This window comes from Vespa crabro, chromosome 2, assembly GCF_910589235.1.
Source record: "Vespa crabro chromosome 2, iyVesCrab1.2, whole genome shotgun sequence".
NCBI classification, from domain to species: domain Eukaryota; kingdom Metazoa; phylum Arthropoda; class Insecta; order Hymenoptera; family Vespidae; genus Vespa; species Vespa crabro.
The window spans coordinates 22,385,123-22,404,119 of NC_060956.1; the positions used below are offsets into that span (position 1 = coordinate 22,385,123).

Genomic DNA, 18,997 nt, shown 5'->3' on the forward strand with positions numbered 1-18,997 from the left:
ACGCGTCACCATTCGCGCGCGCTATCTCTCATTCGTTCCTTCAAACGAAGCTTAAAGCTCCTTTGATATCTGTCCGACCGTGTTCTCTTATCGTAAGCGTTAAGCGAATTGGCCGCTATCGTCGTTCGGATGTGATCTTTCTCAACGACGGCAAACATTGGGGAAAAGTAAAAAAAGAAAAAAAAACGAGAGAAACAAAAGCCGAGCTTTTGACTCGCCGAATTTGCCAAAGGCATACGTTCGTTAATATCTGCTCCCCAAACTCTTTCATCGAAAAAAACTTTCACTTTCGTCCCTTATTTTGCGCCGAAAAAAAACTCTTTTTTTTTCCTTCAGTTTAGTAAAGTCCCTCGACTTTAGAATCTTTGAACAATCCGTCTCCGTTAAATATCCCTTCTCAATTGAGATTCTGCAAAGTTTAATCAAACAACGTGTAATCTTCTTCCTTGCGTGAGAGATTCCGGTTTACGTCGGAAATGAGAATTAAGAGAGAGACAGAGAGAGAGAGAGAAAGATTATGTCCTGGGCGTAAACCATTTCCAAATGATGGATCGTTCGGTATAATACTTAGCTGTCGAGAAACGTTTTTATTCGAACGTTGTCCTGAAAATTTATACGACTCAGATAAGTAAGAGAGAAAAGAAAATCAGGTCAGTCGAGAAAAGTATCTCGAAGTAAATAAGTATAGATTCTTTCTTGCTTTCATTTTCAAACGTCCACATCGAAAGTAATCGCTACGATAATTGATAGGAAGCCGTGAGTTTCTTTGCTAGGTCAATACGTACGTAAGTACTTATGTAGTTACAAATGCTCGGTAACGGAGTACACGCGGCCTGAAAAACAAAAGCTTTTTCCTAACAATAAGAGAAGCGTTTGTCTCGTCGACGAATTGCGACGAATACTCGTCGGCCTTCTTTCTTTCTTTCTCTTCCGTTTTAACTAATTGTTCTATACCATTTAATAATTTTCAACTTGAAATTTAGATCTCTCCTTGAGAGACTCTTCCTTAATTACTCTACATTTCATAATTGCTTTTCAGGGCCAAAACATTTCGCTGCATTTGTGCGGCATAAAATTCCGAAAGGAATAAAAAAAAAAAAAAAAAAAAAAAAAGGAAAAGAAAAATAAATAAATAAAAAAATTTCTTTCAAATTATTCTTTTTTTTCCGAGAAAAAAATTATTATTCGATAAGATTCTTCTCTCGAAACCGGGACAAAGATCTCGGTTGTGATCGTTAAACTCGTCAAATAGAAAAGAAGAGTTTGCTATATTATTGTTAAAGTTTGATTACTTTTCGATCCATTCTGAATGAAAGAAAATCCAGACGATATACGTTATGCATATATGAATGTCGATTGGTACAATATATTAGTCTGTAATAATGTGCACACCTCGTTATCAAAAGTTGGGAGAATAGGAGCAATCAGGGCTTTCCCGATAACCTATCGAATAACACGATTTCTGGTACCTGTCTCATTATAAATTTTTCATATCCGACAAAAGACGTCGTCGATGCGCTAATTCTCTCTCCGTTATCCTTTGTTACAGGCATCCAGGCGATAATCCTTTCTACAGCAACATCGACAGTATGCCGGATATTCGACCGCGCAGGAAGTCGATACCATTGGTCTCCGAGCTGGTAGGTATCGATGCTATTCCATCGTTGTTTATACAATATATTCCTCTATCTCTTGATACATCATATAAATCCGTACATGTATTATTATAGGTATATAAGTACACTTTGTACGTGATAACATAGCTATGTGTACTTACATATCCTAACTCGTCCGCGTTTGTCGAACTTTCTTAATTCGACCAATGAAATTGAAACGTTCTAGTAGACGCCGTAATCGTCGTCGTCGTCGTCGTCGTCGTCGTCGTCGTCGTCGTCGTCGTCGTCATCATCATAGTCATCTTCGTCTTCCCTACCTATCCTCGAACGAATGAGAATCGCGAGGAACAAAAAGCTTCATTCTCGAGCTAATTGCTCGCTCGGTTTGTTTTAATTAGTTTTACTAGCCGGCTCGAGAGAGCATCTTGGCGTGCCTCGCTCTTTCAGCGTTAACCTGACGCAACCCACGCCCTACAAACGAACGAACGAACGATCGAACGAACGAACGAACGAACGAACGAACGAGTGCGATTTATGCCAACGTATACCAACGTACTCGAGCATTCCTTCCTCCTCAAGCCCTTCTCTTCCCTCTCGGCGACGACGAACAAATCGATCATAAGACGGATGTACCGTAAATTTGATTTTTCTGTCGCGCGACTTACCTACGAGGCAACCTTCCAAATTGGCTGCTCTTATCTAATTTCTAAGACAATAGAATCAATCTCGAGCTAGCCTCTGAGGTAACTCGCGACTCATACGATGGCACGTGTCTCGTTCTAATCTAATTACGTGTGTTTGCGTTTCAGTGTTACATCGTACGGCTAATAACCAAAAAGTATCTATCGTTAACGGGATTTAAAAAATAAGAAAATAGGGGAATCGTTAGACATGGAAAAATAAGCAATGCTTTATAAAATGTAGGATATTTTAATTGAAATGGCATAGAAAGGAAATTCGGTATTAACGACGAGAACGAGAACGAGAACGAGAACGAGTACGTCACGTCGATATTCGTTTATATCTGTTTCTTATTTTCTTTGGCGTCTCCACAGATTTTAGCCGACGTTCGTTAACGACGCTTCAATAAAGCAATTTTTATCCATCAGATCAGATGTGCGTTCAAAGAGATTTCATATGGCATTTCGTACGATCCGCGATAAGTAGAAAGTCGATATCCCGAGGAAGGATCCTTAACTTGTTTCCTACGTTTGTGAAAAGGAAAAGGAGGATAAAGCGTGGAGGAGAAATTTTCAAGGAGATTATTTAAGCGAGTTTCAAAGTCGGTACCCAGTTTTAGAAGAGACAACGTTTTAAAGTCGTTGTTTAAACAGTAACGCGACTAAATTCGCACTCCTCCTTTCGGTAATCCCTTGAGGGTACCTTAGTTTCCCGAGCCCGTTGTCTGTGTCCCTATATGTTCGGTGTCGAAAATTTCTATCTGATTGTTGTGTATAACGTTACCTCGCCAAACGGAGAACGGACACGTCGATTGAATTTGACCGGATATCAACGACGAGAACCTTTGAAAATTATCGGAATATTTGGCGAATTATTCTCGATTGGCCGAATGATTTAACGAATTTGCCGTTATACAAAAAGGATTTGTTAAATAAAAGGAGCCGATCATATCAACGTCATATTCCGATAATTTTGCCGTTATCCAGAAAGGAAAAGTAGCCCAGCCAAATCGTTTCTTTCATTTCACTTTCCTTCCAATTTGTTTCTTCCAAAAACTTATTTCATCTGGACGTATGATTCCGATATGATTCCGATTTCTAACGGGCTATTTGTTTCTTCGACGTTACGCGTTACGATTACGCGTGTCCGTTAAACATTGTCTCTGTGCCTCTCGTGTCTCTAACTTTTCAACTATCTATACTTTCAACTTTCGTTAGAAAAAGAAAAAAAAGGAATAATACAAAATAAAAGAAAATAATTAAATGGACGTAAATGATACACGTACTAACCAGCATATAATGCTATTTTCTTTGTTTGTTCTCTGTGGCGCCCGTTGTTGTATCCACCTGAACACCTGAAAAAACTAAACCACTCACTGAAAAAAACCTCTCAAAAAATCTCAAAAACTCTACCTCCAGGTCTTGAAGGTACTAATTAAATGCCTCCTTAGCGAACTTAATTAAAAGAAGCTTGCTTGAACGTCGCATGCGATTGCTCGTCATTTCGATTTCTTCTTCTCCTTCTTATTTGCTTTCTTCTCTTTGTTTTTTCATTTTTCCTTTCCTTTTGTTCTGTTTCTGTGTTATTCGCTTTGGTCATAAAATAATTCTCCTTTTCTTATACGCAGAGATTTTCTTCTTTGGAACCTTTATTTTGTGGTGACTGTCGTGGCTTTGGTTTTCATAGCGACGCACCACGAAAGCATGCGGACGTTTTGTCACTCTGATGAATAGGCCGTACCACAAGCAATGCGTTCGGCTTATTTCCTTCATTTAATCCGGAGAAATTGCAAAATGAACAAAAATAAAAGGTCGAAGGCCTTTATGAAGATAATGGTTAATGGTCGTGGTGCATTCCTTAATCGCAATGAGTGTATTTAATCGAAGCCGACGCTTGGGGTACGGGCCACAGCCCATTTTCGTATGAATATGCATCGTAATAATAAAGGAGAGAATGTGGCTGGCACGTGGCAGATAATTTTATGCTTTTCGTGTATAATCGCGCGATACGCCGAGAAAACGGGGTTGTGCAGCGTACCGTGTTAAACGTCACATTATTTGCGCCGTTAGCAAACCATAACCTACATTTCTAAGATTATCTTTCATTTTTTTATACTCACCGACACCCTGGCTTATCTGGATAAGATTATTCTTTTTATTAGCGCGAAATTTATTTTCATCGATCGTACCAACGTCCTCCCCTCCCTACGCGCGACCGTATTTACCTTGAACCACCTTGTCTTATACGAGATTCGACTTAACGCGAATCAAATCCAAAATCCTTCGATTCGCTTCCTCACGCTTTACCTTTTATGATGCATGTACTACTATTATATAAGTATTAGCGCCTAAGCAATAAACTTTTCGCTTAATCGTTCCGTCACGCTTTGCATGCACATATGAAACAAATTAGATGAACGTAGTCGTAGTCGAGCAAAATATAGTTGATCTTAATTAACGACAAAATAGCACGTACGTAGACACGGCTGGATTAAATTTGACAAATATTTATAAACACGAGCGAAATAAAAGAAAAATCCCTTTCGCATAGGTGAACTCGAATAAAGAAACGATTAGAAATGTTCTGTGGGTCGATAAATGAGATAAAGACGAGCGTTTAAAAACGAAGCGATTTAAGAGAAAGAAAACGGTGCCCCGTGCAAAAATTACGCAAGCACGCTTGTTATTATACACGTATTAGAAACGCCGTAGGGTAGAAGAGATCGAAAAGCGCGGTACCACTATACACGAGCGGCAAAGCGATATTAGTGCAGAGCATTAGAATGCGGATTGCGGATAAGAGAAAGACAGTAGCGCATGCATCGTGCACGGGGCCCCGTGCATAATATCTTAATTGAAATCTACGCCGAACCGCAAATCTCCGCGTGCCACACCTACCAGGCACCTATAAGCTAATTGGATTAGACTTTCATAGTAGAGATATATTCTCTCTCTCTCTCTATCTCTCTTCACTAAATATCTTTCCCTCTCTCTCTCTCTCTCTCTCTCTCTCTCTCTTTATTGCTATCTATCTATCTATCTATCTATCTATCTATCTATCTATCTCTTTCTGTTTTACGCCGTTAGACCAATCTCTAATTTGTATACCTACCATTTTCATTTTTCTCGCTCTCTTTCATTTTGTTTTAATTCAAGTATTCTTCTTATCTTCCGAACCGCCTTCTCTCACATTTCCTCTCGCTTTTTAATTAACGTTTTAAACATTTTTATGCTACTCGCGTCATACACGCGTATAAAACTATATATCATTTCATGAACATATGTAAATACATAGCAAAACACAAAGGAAATTACATCCGTTACGAGACTCCTTGGAAAATTGTGCAAATTGCGAAATATTTTCTATACGAAGCGAGCAATCTTTTCTACTTCCAAAGTATATGCCCACATTCATCAATAATTAAAGTGTATATTTGTTGGTTTTTTTTTCGAAATCGTGAAAACGCGAACTACCAGAAAATTTGTAGAGCATTTGTTTTAAATCTCGAAACTTTCATGAAAGATCGATCGTTCGACAGCTCTCGAGCAAAAAGAGAGAAAAAGTTATCTCGACGTCATTTACATACGAGCTTTGTTCTATTTTTCGCGTGGTGCACACACATGTCCATGTACCTATCCACGTATACGAAAGAGAAGAGAAAGAAATATCGAGGAGTCTCTCTCACGACTTTATTTTTTTCTTTTTTCTTTTTCTTTTTCTTTTTACTTTTTTTTTCTTTTTTTTTTTTTGTAAAATACGGCATAAGAATCGTTAAAGCACGGCTCTCGAAAGAGATCCATGTACATACAACAGACACACCTTTTCTCGCTCGTTGTACATAACGTCTGTTCGACTGTCAGTCGATTTTTTAAATACTATATGCACAGTAGAACGATTTCACTTTGCACCTTTTTTTACCATTAGTCGAGATTATGGCAAATTTTACATGAATTTTTTATGTCGTTATTATTATGATTAATTCTTCTGCAATTTTTTATATCTCTTTGTAAGTTTTGATCATTCGATCTCTTCACAATTTTTGCTGCTATTTTTCTTGTAATCACCGATAATCATTCTCTTATTATTCTATCAGCAATTATTTGTACTATATCTTTATAAAATGTTTTCTCGTGTTTTTGCGTTCTTCAAGAGAGCCTACTTTGTTCACTACTTTCTTTCCGCCGTTTGCTTTCTTTTCGTTCATATTTTTCTGTTTCCCCCCCCCCTCTCTCTCTCTCTCTCTCTCTCTCTCTCTCTCTGTCTTTCTCCCTCTTTCTCTCTCTCTCTCTCTCTCTCTCTCTCTGACTTTTTATTTCCGCTCTTTGTCACTGTCTATACAATGGAGAGACCGGAAGGCATTATAGCTGGATCAGATGCACATTAATTTCTATCTTTTCTCAGACAATGGCGGCGACGAAGAGGAACGCCGCAGGGCTCACATCCGCGGTGCCCAGGGCTACGCTGAACGACGAGGAACTGGTAAGGACTCGTACTTTAGACGATCTACCTCGAGACATCATCGTCATCCTTCTCGTATCGATGTAACGAAGAAAGAGGGTAAAGGAAAAATAGAAGGAATAAAGTAAAGGAAAGAACGATGGGCAGAGTCGCGAAAGGCTTCGCTCTCGCGTCGTTAGAGCGAACGTTTTCGTAGACTCGTATGCCAAACTTGGTTTTGCTAGATTATAATCGTCTTTTCAACGATCGGAGAGCATCATTAAAATCCATGGAATCGCGAACGCGCGTGCGCTATAAAGGTAGAACTCAAGACCGTCGAAGAAGATCCTTTTGAAATGAAATAATTTTCACTTTCACGAGGTGATTCAAATTTCTGACATTTTTCTGACATTTTTCTGACAAATCGAATCTCTGGACCAGATCGATCAAGAGTGATCGTCCGTGTTTAAGAATTTTCTCCGACAAAGTCCGTCGTATCGGATGATCAAATCAAAATTTCACTCGCTATGTCTACTCGCCGTCAGCAAAAATTAGTTTCCTTTTCTCGACGATAAATATAGGAAGAAAGTTTCGTAAACGTCGATCGTTTCGCGCGTATCAACGATTAGGATATCGCGCGGATTAATTCGCGTCTAATATGGCATCATTTAACGTTAAGTTCGCTCTCGCGCAAGCGCGTCTAGCGACGTCGCACGGCGACGCGTCGTTCCCCTTAAGATATTAAGAATTAATTTAACACTCTGTAATCTATCTTTTCTTTCTTTTTTCATACGAACCGCTGCAATTTTATCCTCATTTCCACGCTATTTTCTTTCACGTAAGTCTGGCCCAAGCCTACTCTTTTTCTCAATTTCTTTCGATCTTTTATATATTATCTTTCTCTAAATACGAGCCACCCCCTATCAGAAGTCTCCTTTTGCGCTATTAACTTGATGCCGGTGGCAAGCGTGTAGCGAAATAGAAGATGAGATGTTAGCGTGCTAGGACGAGCATCATCGTACATACATATATGTGTATACCTATTTTTATAGACTCGCACGCGCCCATAATTCTCGCCTCACCTCTACGATACACATAAGTACTCTGACATATACGATATTCGCGGAAGAAGAGAAAGATATGCGCGCGCGCGCAATAATACACGCGTGTACATAGACGCGATTTAGAAAGACCCGCATCGAGCGCGAACGAAACGAATCGGAACTAACGCGTGTCTCCGTGCAATTGGGAAGGGACATACAACTACAACTTTTCGGAATAACTTACAATTAGGCTAGTCCGCTAGGGCTCTTTGATTTTTCTCTCTTTGGACGTTTCTCCGTACAAATCTTGTTACAATTTTTCCTCTTTATCGAGTACTTTAACGATTCGATATAATTGCATTAAGATGTCAACGAGAAAATAAAGATGTACGGAGGAACATCCTTGGCTCCGCGCGATAGTTTTATAGTGGTGCTTCTTAGCAGATCGATGCTTTAACCCTGCTCTATCCAGTTAGTATATATATATACACACACACATGTGTATATGTATATATATATATATATATCCTTACATATTACGTATATACGTACATAGATATATTATACGGGGTACGGAGAAAACGTGCTCTCTCTCTCTCTCTCTCTCTCTCTCTCTCTCTCCCTCTCTCTCTTTCTGTTTTTCTCTGTCGGAGTCCTTGCGCAGGATCCTCCTAAATGAGAACAGAGAGAGAGAGAGAGAGAGAGAGAGAGAGAGAGAGAGAGGAAGAGAGAGAAGGGAAGAAAAGAGAAAAATAAAAAGGGAAGGACCTCCTCTTTTTCGATCGCTCGTCTAGCCTTCAGGCCAAAGCGTAGAAAGGAAACAACGGTCTTCTTTTCGAGATCGTTGGAACGTCCCGATTACTCGACGAATATGCTTTTTTTCCCTTTTTATTATTATCATCATTACCTACGGAGACACGTTTGATCATAATTTTTGTACTAAAGACTGCGAATGTAAAAATAATGAGTCGCAGGCACGATTCGAAAGGCTCGATTTTTTAGTGGATTTCCGTGCACATCGACGATAGAGCGCGAGAGTAGTGCGTACACGTGGATCTGTGCAGATTGATATGTACGATCCTGCATGGAGAATTAGGAAAAAGATCTCGTGCAAAAATAAGGAATAAAAAGGGCGAATCGAAAGAGCGGGCTCATATTCGGGAATATCTTCCTTAGAAAAACTCACCATGAACGTCGGATCAAGACCCCGCTTTTTCGAAAATTCGCTAAACGATAGAGAGTACGAATGTTGACTCTTGGATTCTCCGTTCGATCCTCGAAAGGATTTCTTCGTCGAGATATATAAATATGATAAGAAATTTAATCCGTGGAACGGCTTAAATCGATAAATCTCGAATGGACCTTTCACGTATATCCTCTCGTATAAGTATTTTCTACGTTCGTATACATTCGAGAATTCGAGATTTGTCACGTAGACGTAGGCATTCAAAATAATACGAGATAAAGATCGTAGAGGCGAACTTTCGCGAACGAAGGATCCAAGTGCTTTCAAGTGCATCGAGTGGCTGGCCGAGTGCATCCATTCCGATTCAAAAAGATCCACCTTCCCGGATCCTTCCTTTCTCCTCCTCCATCGTCTAGACCTCCTGCCTCGTCCTAGACTTCGGTAACTTCTCTGAGAAGCACGCTTTAACGACGATGCGACCATCCTGAAACCCCGCAGAAGATGCACGTCTACAAGAAAACGCTGCAGGCGATGATCTATCCCATCTCGTCGACGACGCCTCACAATTTCATCACTTGGACGGCCACCTCGCCGACCTACTGCTACGAATGCGAGGGTCTACTCTGGGGTATCGCGCGTCAGGGCGTTCGATGCATGGAATGCGGCGTCAAGTGTCACGAAAAGTGCAAGGACTTGCTCAACGCTGACTGCCTGCAGAGTGAGTTCACCAATGTTCATTTCATCTTTCGCGATCGATGAGCAACGAACTCGAATCTGACGAACGATCGATAGACGTAATTTCCGTCGAGGGCGAGCGGTTGCGAGAAGCGTGCCTTGGCAAACAGGTTCGCACCGGAAAATTAAAGCTCCTCGAATGTTTGAAGTCGCGTAAAGCGCGACCACTCGGGAACACGCCCGAAGCTCGCGGATGTATATTATATCCTTCGCGGAGAGGGCCGCGAATACAAAATTAACATAAAACTTGCCAAAGTTTTATTGTTAATACGGAGATTAATTGATAGTACGGATTAAAGAAAATTTTCGTCTCGTCGGGATTTAAAGTTCCAAATGGGAATCCGGACGTTTTCAATGTTATCGGTTAAAGGAACTTTTTCGATTTAGCAAAATCTCTTGTTGGTCATCAAACGTCGTACGTTGAATCCAACTTACGGAGCTCGATGACTCTATATCTCGATGTTCTTTCATCGCAGAAAAACGGAAAGAGAGAAAGTTTGATTTAAGGACTTTCCTGAGGAAAGACCATACGATCGATCGCGAGGAAGTGTGATCGATCGAGGAATACCTCGAGAATGAATTAATTAAAAATCGCGTTTCGTCTAAAGCCTGGAAATGTAGTTTGGTCGCGCAATCTCTTTTTGCATTTTATTTTTACAGGGGCCGCGGAGAAGAGCTCGAAGCACGGCGCCGAGGATAAAGCCAATAGCATAATCACGGCGATGAAGGAAAGGATGAAGCAGAGGGAGATGGAAAAGCCAGAGATCTTCGAGCTCATTCGGTGAGTTCTATCTATTTGCTTCTTTCACTCTCCATTTTTCATCGTTTTCTTTCTTTTTTACTTCTTTTCTTTCCCACCCCATCCCCCTCCCCCCCCCTCTCTCTCTCTCTCTCTGCTGTTCCATTTGTCGCGGCACGACTGCCAAAGGAGAATCCAATGTTGATGTCTGCGGAACCGCATTGGTTCGCGTCTACGTCGTCGTTGCTCGTCTTCGGATCGAAAAGCCAACAAAATTTGTCGTAGAAATGAATTTTCTCCAAGAAATATTCGCGAGCCTTTTTAGAAGAACGACGAGAAGGGAAATGTTGAAATTAGAGAAAGCTCGAAATCAGGTCACGGTCCCGCGTCAAAATTTTCATTTTGAGTAGAAAATCGCGTTCGAGCGTCGCGTTAGTCGAGACGTAACGGTACGGATGAAACGTTACGGCACGAATCGCCGCAGGGAGTTAGCCGCGTCGAAGGAAGTTGCTTTCGGCAAACATCGTTTGCAAGAATATAAACGGCCGTTTTTTTTTCCCCCCCAGAGAGCGTTGTATCCAAGAGAACAAGTAAATTTTTTTCCCTCGTCGTTGATTCGCGTTCGCGTTTGATCAATAATCTCCCAATTCGACGCTTTCGCTCGACTAATTCGCTTCGACTCGACCTTAGACGTTAGCTATAAACCGTTTTTCTTCTTCGAAGAAAAAAATGTCAGAGGTTAAATGTATTCGTAAATGAGTAAAGCTCGGATAGAAGAATAGAGCCACTCGTCTGTGATTATATAGAAAATTTCAGAACCGGCAGAGTTCCATCGTTTTTATTACGCGCGTAATAACGCCGAGGACTCGAACGAAAAAAAGCATGCCGTTGAATTACTCGAAACACCTAATTATTTGATCGTCGTAATACCGGTCGTTTCGCTAAGCGCTCCACTAGTGTCCGCGCCTGCCGAGCAACTTTATCGGGAAACGATATTAATTAGTTCGGAATAACGTTCGGAACCGTACGTATTACGTACGGAGGAAATTCCGGCTTTTGTCTTTCTCCCATCGTCGCCCGTTGTTACGTGAATGACTAACGATCGATCCATCGATTAGTTCGATTATGCGTGCACGCTCGCATTAAGAGTATCGCCGTGACGGCTAATACGATAATCCTTGCCCTTTAATTAATAACAAATATTGAAAATCCTGCAGCATGGTCGCTAGGTTATTCCATTAAAAATAATTTCTTTCCGAACGGACTAATTTTCCTACGGCCATTAAAAATAATAATGATCGATCAATTAGCTGGATTCGATGCTAAGGAGAATTTTGACGAAGACGATGAACGACGACGAGAAGATCGACGAAGCAGATCGACGAATCACAGAAGAGAGATCGCGTAATCTGTTTCTTCCTTCTTTTTATTTCTCTCTCTCCCTCTTTAAGAGCCCGCGCTCTCGTCTCATCTTTTCTTGTTTCGACAAAAAATTGCAAGATCCGATCGTCGATACATCTCGAGAGACGCGCGTCAACCAGCCACGTTCCATTTCGACGAAATTTCGTCGTCCAATTTTCGTATCCTCGTTAACGCGCGTTGGATCGATGAGCGCAGTTTCGTGTTAATAACGAGCTCGCATGCCTCGCGCGCGACGCCTACTTACGTCTACCTTTTCGAAAATACTCGCTTGAGATATATCTACGAAAAAGAAAAACGCTCGACTTTCCGCACGGTGAATCATTAAAAAATGCCAAAGTAACGATGCGGTTTACGTCTTATGAAACTCAAGTCTCTTTTCTTTCTCTCTTACTCTTTGAATCGAGCAAATGGGAAAAGCCTGAACGAGCAAAAGTGTATAAACTTGGGGAGCTTTTACAAAACTCTCTCTCTCTCTCTCTTCGAGTCTGCAGTCTGTTCTCTTTCGAGAAAGCTAAAGCATCTATATACGCTCGTAAAACGGAAACTTTCAAGAAGGCAAACCGAAATAAAAAGAAAAAATATTCTTTCGCGGTCAAAAGAGATAGATAGATAGAAATAGAGAGAGAGAGAGAGAGAGAGAGAGAGAGAGAGAGAGAGAGAAAGAGAGCGCATTAAAGTTTCGATCCTATTCTATCCAAAACACGTTCTCGATAAAACTTGCCGCTCGCGAGTTTTTCACCGAGTCCGCGTTCTCCTTTGGGCATTTTCTTTTCAAACTCGTAAGCTAATCGGTTCTTGTACGAACATACATACTGAGCGCGCGCGCGCGCGCATACGTTCGGGATAAAAGCGTCTCTCGAAATATCGCGCTCGCGAAAGAAATAAGAGTAAACGAGAAGCGGTGAGAGATAAGACGAGACCGGGTCCGTTGACACAGCCCAGTTGTGAAAGAGAGTCTCGTCGGAGTTTAGGTCAGTCTTCGGGGTCGACGAGGCTGCGCACCTGGGCCACATGTCAGCAGTGAAGCAGTCGGTTCTGGACGGTACGAGCAAATGGTCGGCGAAGATCGCCATTACAGGTTTGTTGGCAGCTCTCTTCGTCGTAAGCTAAACGACGAAACTCAACGCGTCGGCTCGACCTCTACACCACGCCTATAAACGTTCATCTGTATACATAAATATTTATATAAACGCGTGTGTCTCTATGTGTATATCTGTATATTGTAGCTGTAGTTACACATATATATATATATGTGTGTGTGTATATATATATATATATGCGTACACACAAATGTACTTCCGTCGGTTGTCGTTGCCCTTCCTTACGTATGCGTTACACGCACACTATCGTTATTTATATTCTCTGATTGATTGTTTACTGTTATTATTATTGTGTTATCATTACTATCGTTGCTGTCGTTTTGTCATCAGATGTCTGGCGATATATCTGCTCCTGCCGCGCGGCTGCTGCGCTCTGTCGTGCCTTGTTTATATATATATATATATATATATATATATATATATATATATATATATATATCATGCGCGTTACACTGTATATCTACGTGTATAGCGATAGACGTGTCACAGGCACGAGGCGATCGTTCGTTTTCAAGCATTAATTCGCGCTATACGTCACGAGGAACGTTCCCCGATGCAAAGTCTAAGCAATCGTTCGAAATAAAAGAAGCGAACGATCGCGCTTCGGTCGGTCATCATATTTTACTTATCGCGTACATAAGTACGTACGTATACGTAGACTCGATGATCGTGTCAAATAACTTTGGACAAAAATCCATATCGTGTGAAATGTTCATTTTCATTGGAAAACGTTTAGCTCGAAAAGAATCAAATATGAAATACCAGATAATATTTCATTCGTTAATACTCATCGAGTCAGCCTCATACTCGCAGCTAGGTGCATACCGGCATGCAGTGTCGCTATACAGTGTCACCGTCTGCGACCTACCTTTTGCCGCCTGGATATGCAACGATTTTCAACGCTGGCCATTAGTCTGCACAATTAATTGGACGTTTCCCAGATCCACCCTTCGCGATTATCTAGCCGTTACCGATGATTCAACGACAACATATCTAACGTCACCCTAATGGCAACCTCGATGTGTTCTTTTCTCCCATTTTTCTCCTTTCTAGCTCCCTCTTTCCCCGCACCATCCTCTCAATCAAGTGGTTACCTCGGCGTAGCTTCTCATAGTACCACTTTCGTAGATCGAACTCATCTTCTATATCGCGGATTAATTCCAAGTTTGTATTACTTTGCGTCACGACATGAATAAGAAGATAATAATTTCCGTGAAATGGGATAGAGAGTATCCTCCTTTCGTCCATGTATACGTCGCGTGAAACAGTATAAATTTTGTTCATCTTGGTTAGAGCATTCATATCCCGAGGGATAGCTCTCGACTACACGATACCGGTTCCCGTTCTCTCGCATTCCGTTTTAACGAGACGACACTCGTGCGAACAAAATCTATTAATATTCCATGCGACGCGTCCTCCGAATGTCTAATATTATACTTCGTACTCGCTCGGAGACCTAATAATCACCTTAGAGTTATCAAAGAGGCCGTTTCGATGCCGTTCACGGTCGATCGAACTATTCCTATGGGCCATAGGAGAACGTTCGGTAACGAACTCTACCAAGGCGTGATCCAAATTCTAGATTGTTTTCCTCAAAGGATGTAAATGTAGTCAAAATTACATCGCGCGTTCCAGCTATTATCGGAATATTATTAGGAAACGGTGTAACGAGGAAGTCATTAACGTTGGAATCGTCCTACCGACGCGTTGGTCATCTGTCTCCGCGCGCGCGCGCGAGGAGGTGGGAATCCAATCGAAAGTCCATTAAGCTCGCTTGGCAACTTGTTGTCACTCGCCTAGATTATATATACATATATATATATATATACACACACACACACCCACACACACACACACACACACACACACACACACACACATATATGTATATATGCGCGAGAACGTATACAGGCAACTTGCCATTGTCATAGGAAAGCACGACCAATGGCCTTCGATGCGTTGGGTGCTCATCGAACGTTTCGAAAGGTAACTCTCGTCGTAGTACACACGAATGCAACGCGTTTATCCAAGCTCGAATGGCTCTGTCTTTAATCGAAAATGAAACGCTCGCAAAAGTTTCAAGTTGGCGATGCGCCACCGAAACGACGCAACAAGTTTTCTTATTCCAAGCCGTCGTCTCGGTCAAACTCGAAGCTTGGATGTTAATTCAAGGATCCCACCCAACTAACAGGTGGCACGCTCGAAAGACTGGTTTATGTTCCTTCTCGGTCTGCACGCGATTCATCGATTTTTTTTTACTCGCCAAGTTACCCTTCCGTTAAGCCCGCTTGATTCTCCCCATATCATCATTACTTCCAACGATAAGTAATCCCGCATTTCCCCGAGTCCCCAATTTCCAATCTTCTTCGCGTATTCTTCCACGTGTATTAATTTCATTCGAAAGACCTAAGCTCGCCTTCGAACAAGAGAACCATTGGTTCGTACGAACATCGAGTGCGCGTAGATGCACGCGAGTATTATTTTGGCTAGCGTAGAAAGGATGCCGAGTGGCAGGCCAGCGGGTGAAAGAAATAAACAGGCCGATTGAAAGATATTACGCTGTTGGCGTTGCCGCTGCCGTTGCTGTTGCTGCTGTTGCCGCTGCTGCTTTAGCTTTACGAGCTCCTAACGAATGTCGTCGCTTACGGTATACGTTCGAACGAATCGTCGCCGCTGCTGGAGGACTTTGGGATGATTAGCGAGGAGCTAATCCGTTTGGGCTGTCACCGACAACGACCGACATGTCTTCCACCGTCCTTCGCTGACCTCTCAGAGTATCCGTCTTTTTTTCTTTCTTTCAACATTCTGTCACATTTAGGATTAAAGGGTCCAGATTACGAATTTGCGATAAACGAACAAACGAAAAAGAGGTACGAGAGGTTGTCGAAGGACGACGCGTTTACGAGGACATTGTCTTCTTTCAGCACGACGTTTTCAGTCGACCCGGATACCCACATAGACAGTCTCGAACAGGCCGAACAGATCGTCCTTGAGGGTACCAGCAAGTGGTCCTGCAAGATCGCCATCACAGGTGACAACACGATACTAATATCTTAACACTTTTTCACGGTCACGAATTCGATCGAGATCCGATCGGAATCATCGCTTTGACTGATCTTTTCTACTTTCTATCCATCACACGACACGAACACGCTTCGACACACCCGGATTTCGTGAGATTCGAGCGACGGAAAAAAAGCGATTCTCCCTCGACGAAAGATCTTTCGACCGATAACGTACACGTAACGGGTAGTTGGATGCTACTATCCTTTTCCTTCGATCTTGATCGCTGGTATTTTCGCATTCGCAAAGTGACGCTGTAGAAAGTTCCGTATCGCTAGCACTCTTCTCAATTTCCAATCTTCTTCCCGATTTTGCTAGACACGTAGAGAATCTTTGAAAATTGATCGCCAACGAACGAAACGATAGTCGATAGTAAGCTTTTCTCTTTTCGTCGTCGTCACCGGTGACGTACGGAATTTTCTTTTTTTCTCACGCAAGCTAGATTCTCGTACAATCTCGGATAGTCGATTAGAGATAGGAGAGAACGTGTTCGCGATTTCGATTCGCTGGACGTGTATTCTACGTAAGGGCACGCGATTCTCTCCCTACATACTTTCACGTGTCCGCGCGCGCGCGCGCGCGCGCGAGAGAGAGAGAGAGAGAGAGAGAGAGAGAGAGACGTGTCAAAGGGCCTTCAAAGTTATGCCGTGCGTATCCAATGAACGCGAAACGTCAGGAAATATCTTGGAGCGACGTACGTCGAAAGAAAGAAGGAGAAAAAGCCAAGTCTGATCGGACAGGAAATCGAAAGAGCGCAAGTGTACGTAGTTTCACATTCCAAGACTTTTCTTTTCTTTTATCTTTACGAGACTTTAGCGGAAAATACTAAATGTGTCCTGATAAAAGAAAGAAGAACGATGAGAAATAATTGAAACATGCGAATCGTAATGCAAATATGTAGGATAAAGAAATGTAATGAAAAATTTTTGGAAGGGAAAAAATTGAACGGGCGAAAGAATTTTCCCTAGCGACTTCTCGCGATAACATCGTGAAAAATGAATAGAAAGAAATGTGTATTCATGGCGCGTAATTAATGCAGCCGTATAATGAATATGCCGTAACGTATACAACATAGTTTCGTATAATTAATAGACGACACGAGACTCGTGTTAACGCAAAGTATGTTTCTTTTTCCGATCTTCGCATGATAGAGAATATGAGATAATCTCTATAATCATTATCTCGAATAATTAGGCATTCGATAGATAGATAGATTCTCTTATCCGTAATAAACGAAATAGTTTCCTGTTTACGTTGACCTCGAGGATTCTTGTCGCGAACGCGTGATTACCCTATGAAAGTTCCACGCGTAGTTCGTCCAGAACGACAATAATTTACGATAGATATCAGAGCAACGGTAAATTTGGAAATTTTCGTCGTAAAGCAGTACGTACGGAATTGAAATCCCAAGGAGGATACGTAAACTATCGGCGTGTCTATTGGAGAAGTAAAAAGGCCGATATGCGGAAACGACAAGAGATAGAAAAATTTCAAGAGATGGAAGAGCGATTCGAAGGAAATTCAATTTTCTCGGTCGTCCTACAGGCCTACATCTATACGAATGTAATCTCGTAGAAAACATGGATACTTGCGTAGACTCTTGGTTAACGTCAAGATACACCAACGTAAAGATACAGGAGAATTTCTGTGATAGAGCTCGACGCGCTTCTCGGAGTAAGGACGAAAAAGCTGCCGCTATAGCCTTTCATATGTGAACCTCACCTACATAAGTTCTCGATGCTCGGGATAGGTGTCGGTGCTAATGTTAAAGGGGAACGATCCTTCCAACCGGGCGAATTTCTTCGCAACGAGAAACGAGGAGAAATAAATTAAAACCTCGGGCCAGTAATCTCTTTCTAGTCAGAAGAAGAGAGTATCGCGAGAATTAAGGAGGATCGCGAGCGTTTAACGGTCACCTTGGCCGGCGCAACGATTATTGCCAATTAGATGGTTAATAACAAGGTACGGCCGAGAAGGGACGACGGGGAAGGGAGACGTGGAAAGAGAAAAGAAAACGGAAGGAACGATCATTAGAGTAATTGCTATCCTCGTGGCGAAGCGGGTCAACAGCTTTTTCTCTTCTTTCTTTTTCATCTCTCTCATTGTCAGTTTCGTGCCTCTTTATTTTCTTCTTTTTCTTCATATTTTTTTTCCTCTTACTCGGAGAGATGGAGAAGAACTCAGACGATCGAGAAGAACTTTGAACTCTGAAAAGGATTGTGCCTGATTCGTGGCCGCTCGATCTTTGACGAAGAGGCAAAATGGAAAGGAGTAACAGTCAGCGCCATTTCCGCTTCCGCCCTAGTAATCAAATCTCTTGACTCGCTGGGCACGAATTAAACGATTCGGCTAAGGATTGCACTCGAAAGGACAGATGTGTGCGCAGTGAGAGACCGATGGCGCCAGGATAAACAGCTTGCATTCAGAATAGAGAAAGATTCTCAGAGTGGATGTTGACGTACGACGTATCATGCGGAAATGCGAATAAAGAGAAATACCGATGGTGAGAGAATATTTCTGCGCGTGTTGGAAAATAGCAGGAGAATGAAGCGAAGCGTATTATCATGGCCAGTGAGGATGTTTCCAATCCCTTTCTACCATCCATTTTCGAAAGCACGGACCGTACTATTTCCAAGCACGAAGAATATTAAAACGGTTTCCCTAATTGTAAAAGGTAGAATCGATGAAAATTGTAATTAGAATGAAATCTTTTTCTTTCTCGTAAAAAGTAAATCGCCAATATCGGTGGGAACGTGACTTTGCCATGGCGCTGTAGTAGCGAGATATTTATGCACACACGTCGTCTCTAGCTAAACATTGTATAGGAGCTAGGCAAAGGCCGTTATTCGTATCGTTTCACTCGTCTTTACGCGATAACGATCGTCTACTTTTCTCCGGTCCTACTCGGAAGAGAAAAATACTGTTATTACGAGCACTCTGATTTAACCAATGATTTTCGTCGCAATATCAAATCG

The 18,997-nt window shown here is 41.9% G+C and overlaps 1 protein-coding gene across 10 annotated transcripts in view; it reads left to right on the top strand.

The window, feature by feature from the left end:
- LOC124433003 overlaps positions 1 to 18,997 on the top strand; it is a 51,692-nt gene that overhangs the window by 17,468 nt on the left and 15,227 nt on the right. For 4 of the 10 annotated variants that reach the window (XM_046982463.1, XM_046982466.1, XM_046982469.1 and 1 more), the window contains exons 3-8: positions 1,550 to 1,640; positions 3,716 to 3,724; positions 6,699 to 6,776; positions 9,462 to 9,681; positions 10,359 to 10,479; positions 12,831 to 12,937. In XM_046982463.1, coding sequence (XP_046838419.1) covers positions 1,550 to 1,640; positions 3,716 to 3,724; positions 6,699 to 6,776; positions 9,462 to 9,681; positions 10,359 to 10,479; positions 12,831 to 12,937 — 626 coding nt within the window. Of the gene's footprint in view, positions 1 to 1,549; positions 1,641 to 3,715; positions 3,725 to 6,698; positions 6,777 to 9,461; positions 9,682 to 10,358; positions 10,480 to 12,830; positions 12,938 to 15,883; positions 15,991 to 18,997 lie in introns of all 10 variants that reach the window. The other 6 variants (XM_046982467.1, XM_046982472.1, XM_046982464.1 and 3 more) reach the window with 5 other exon arrangements.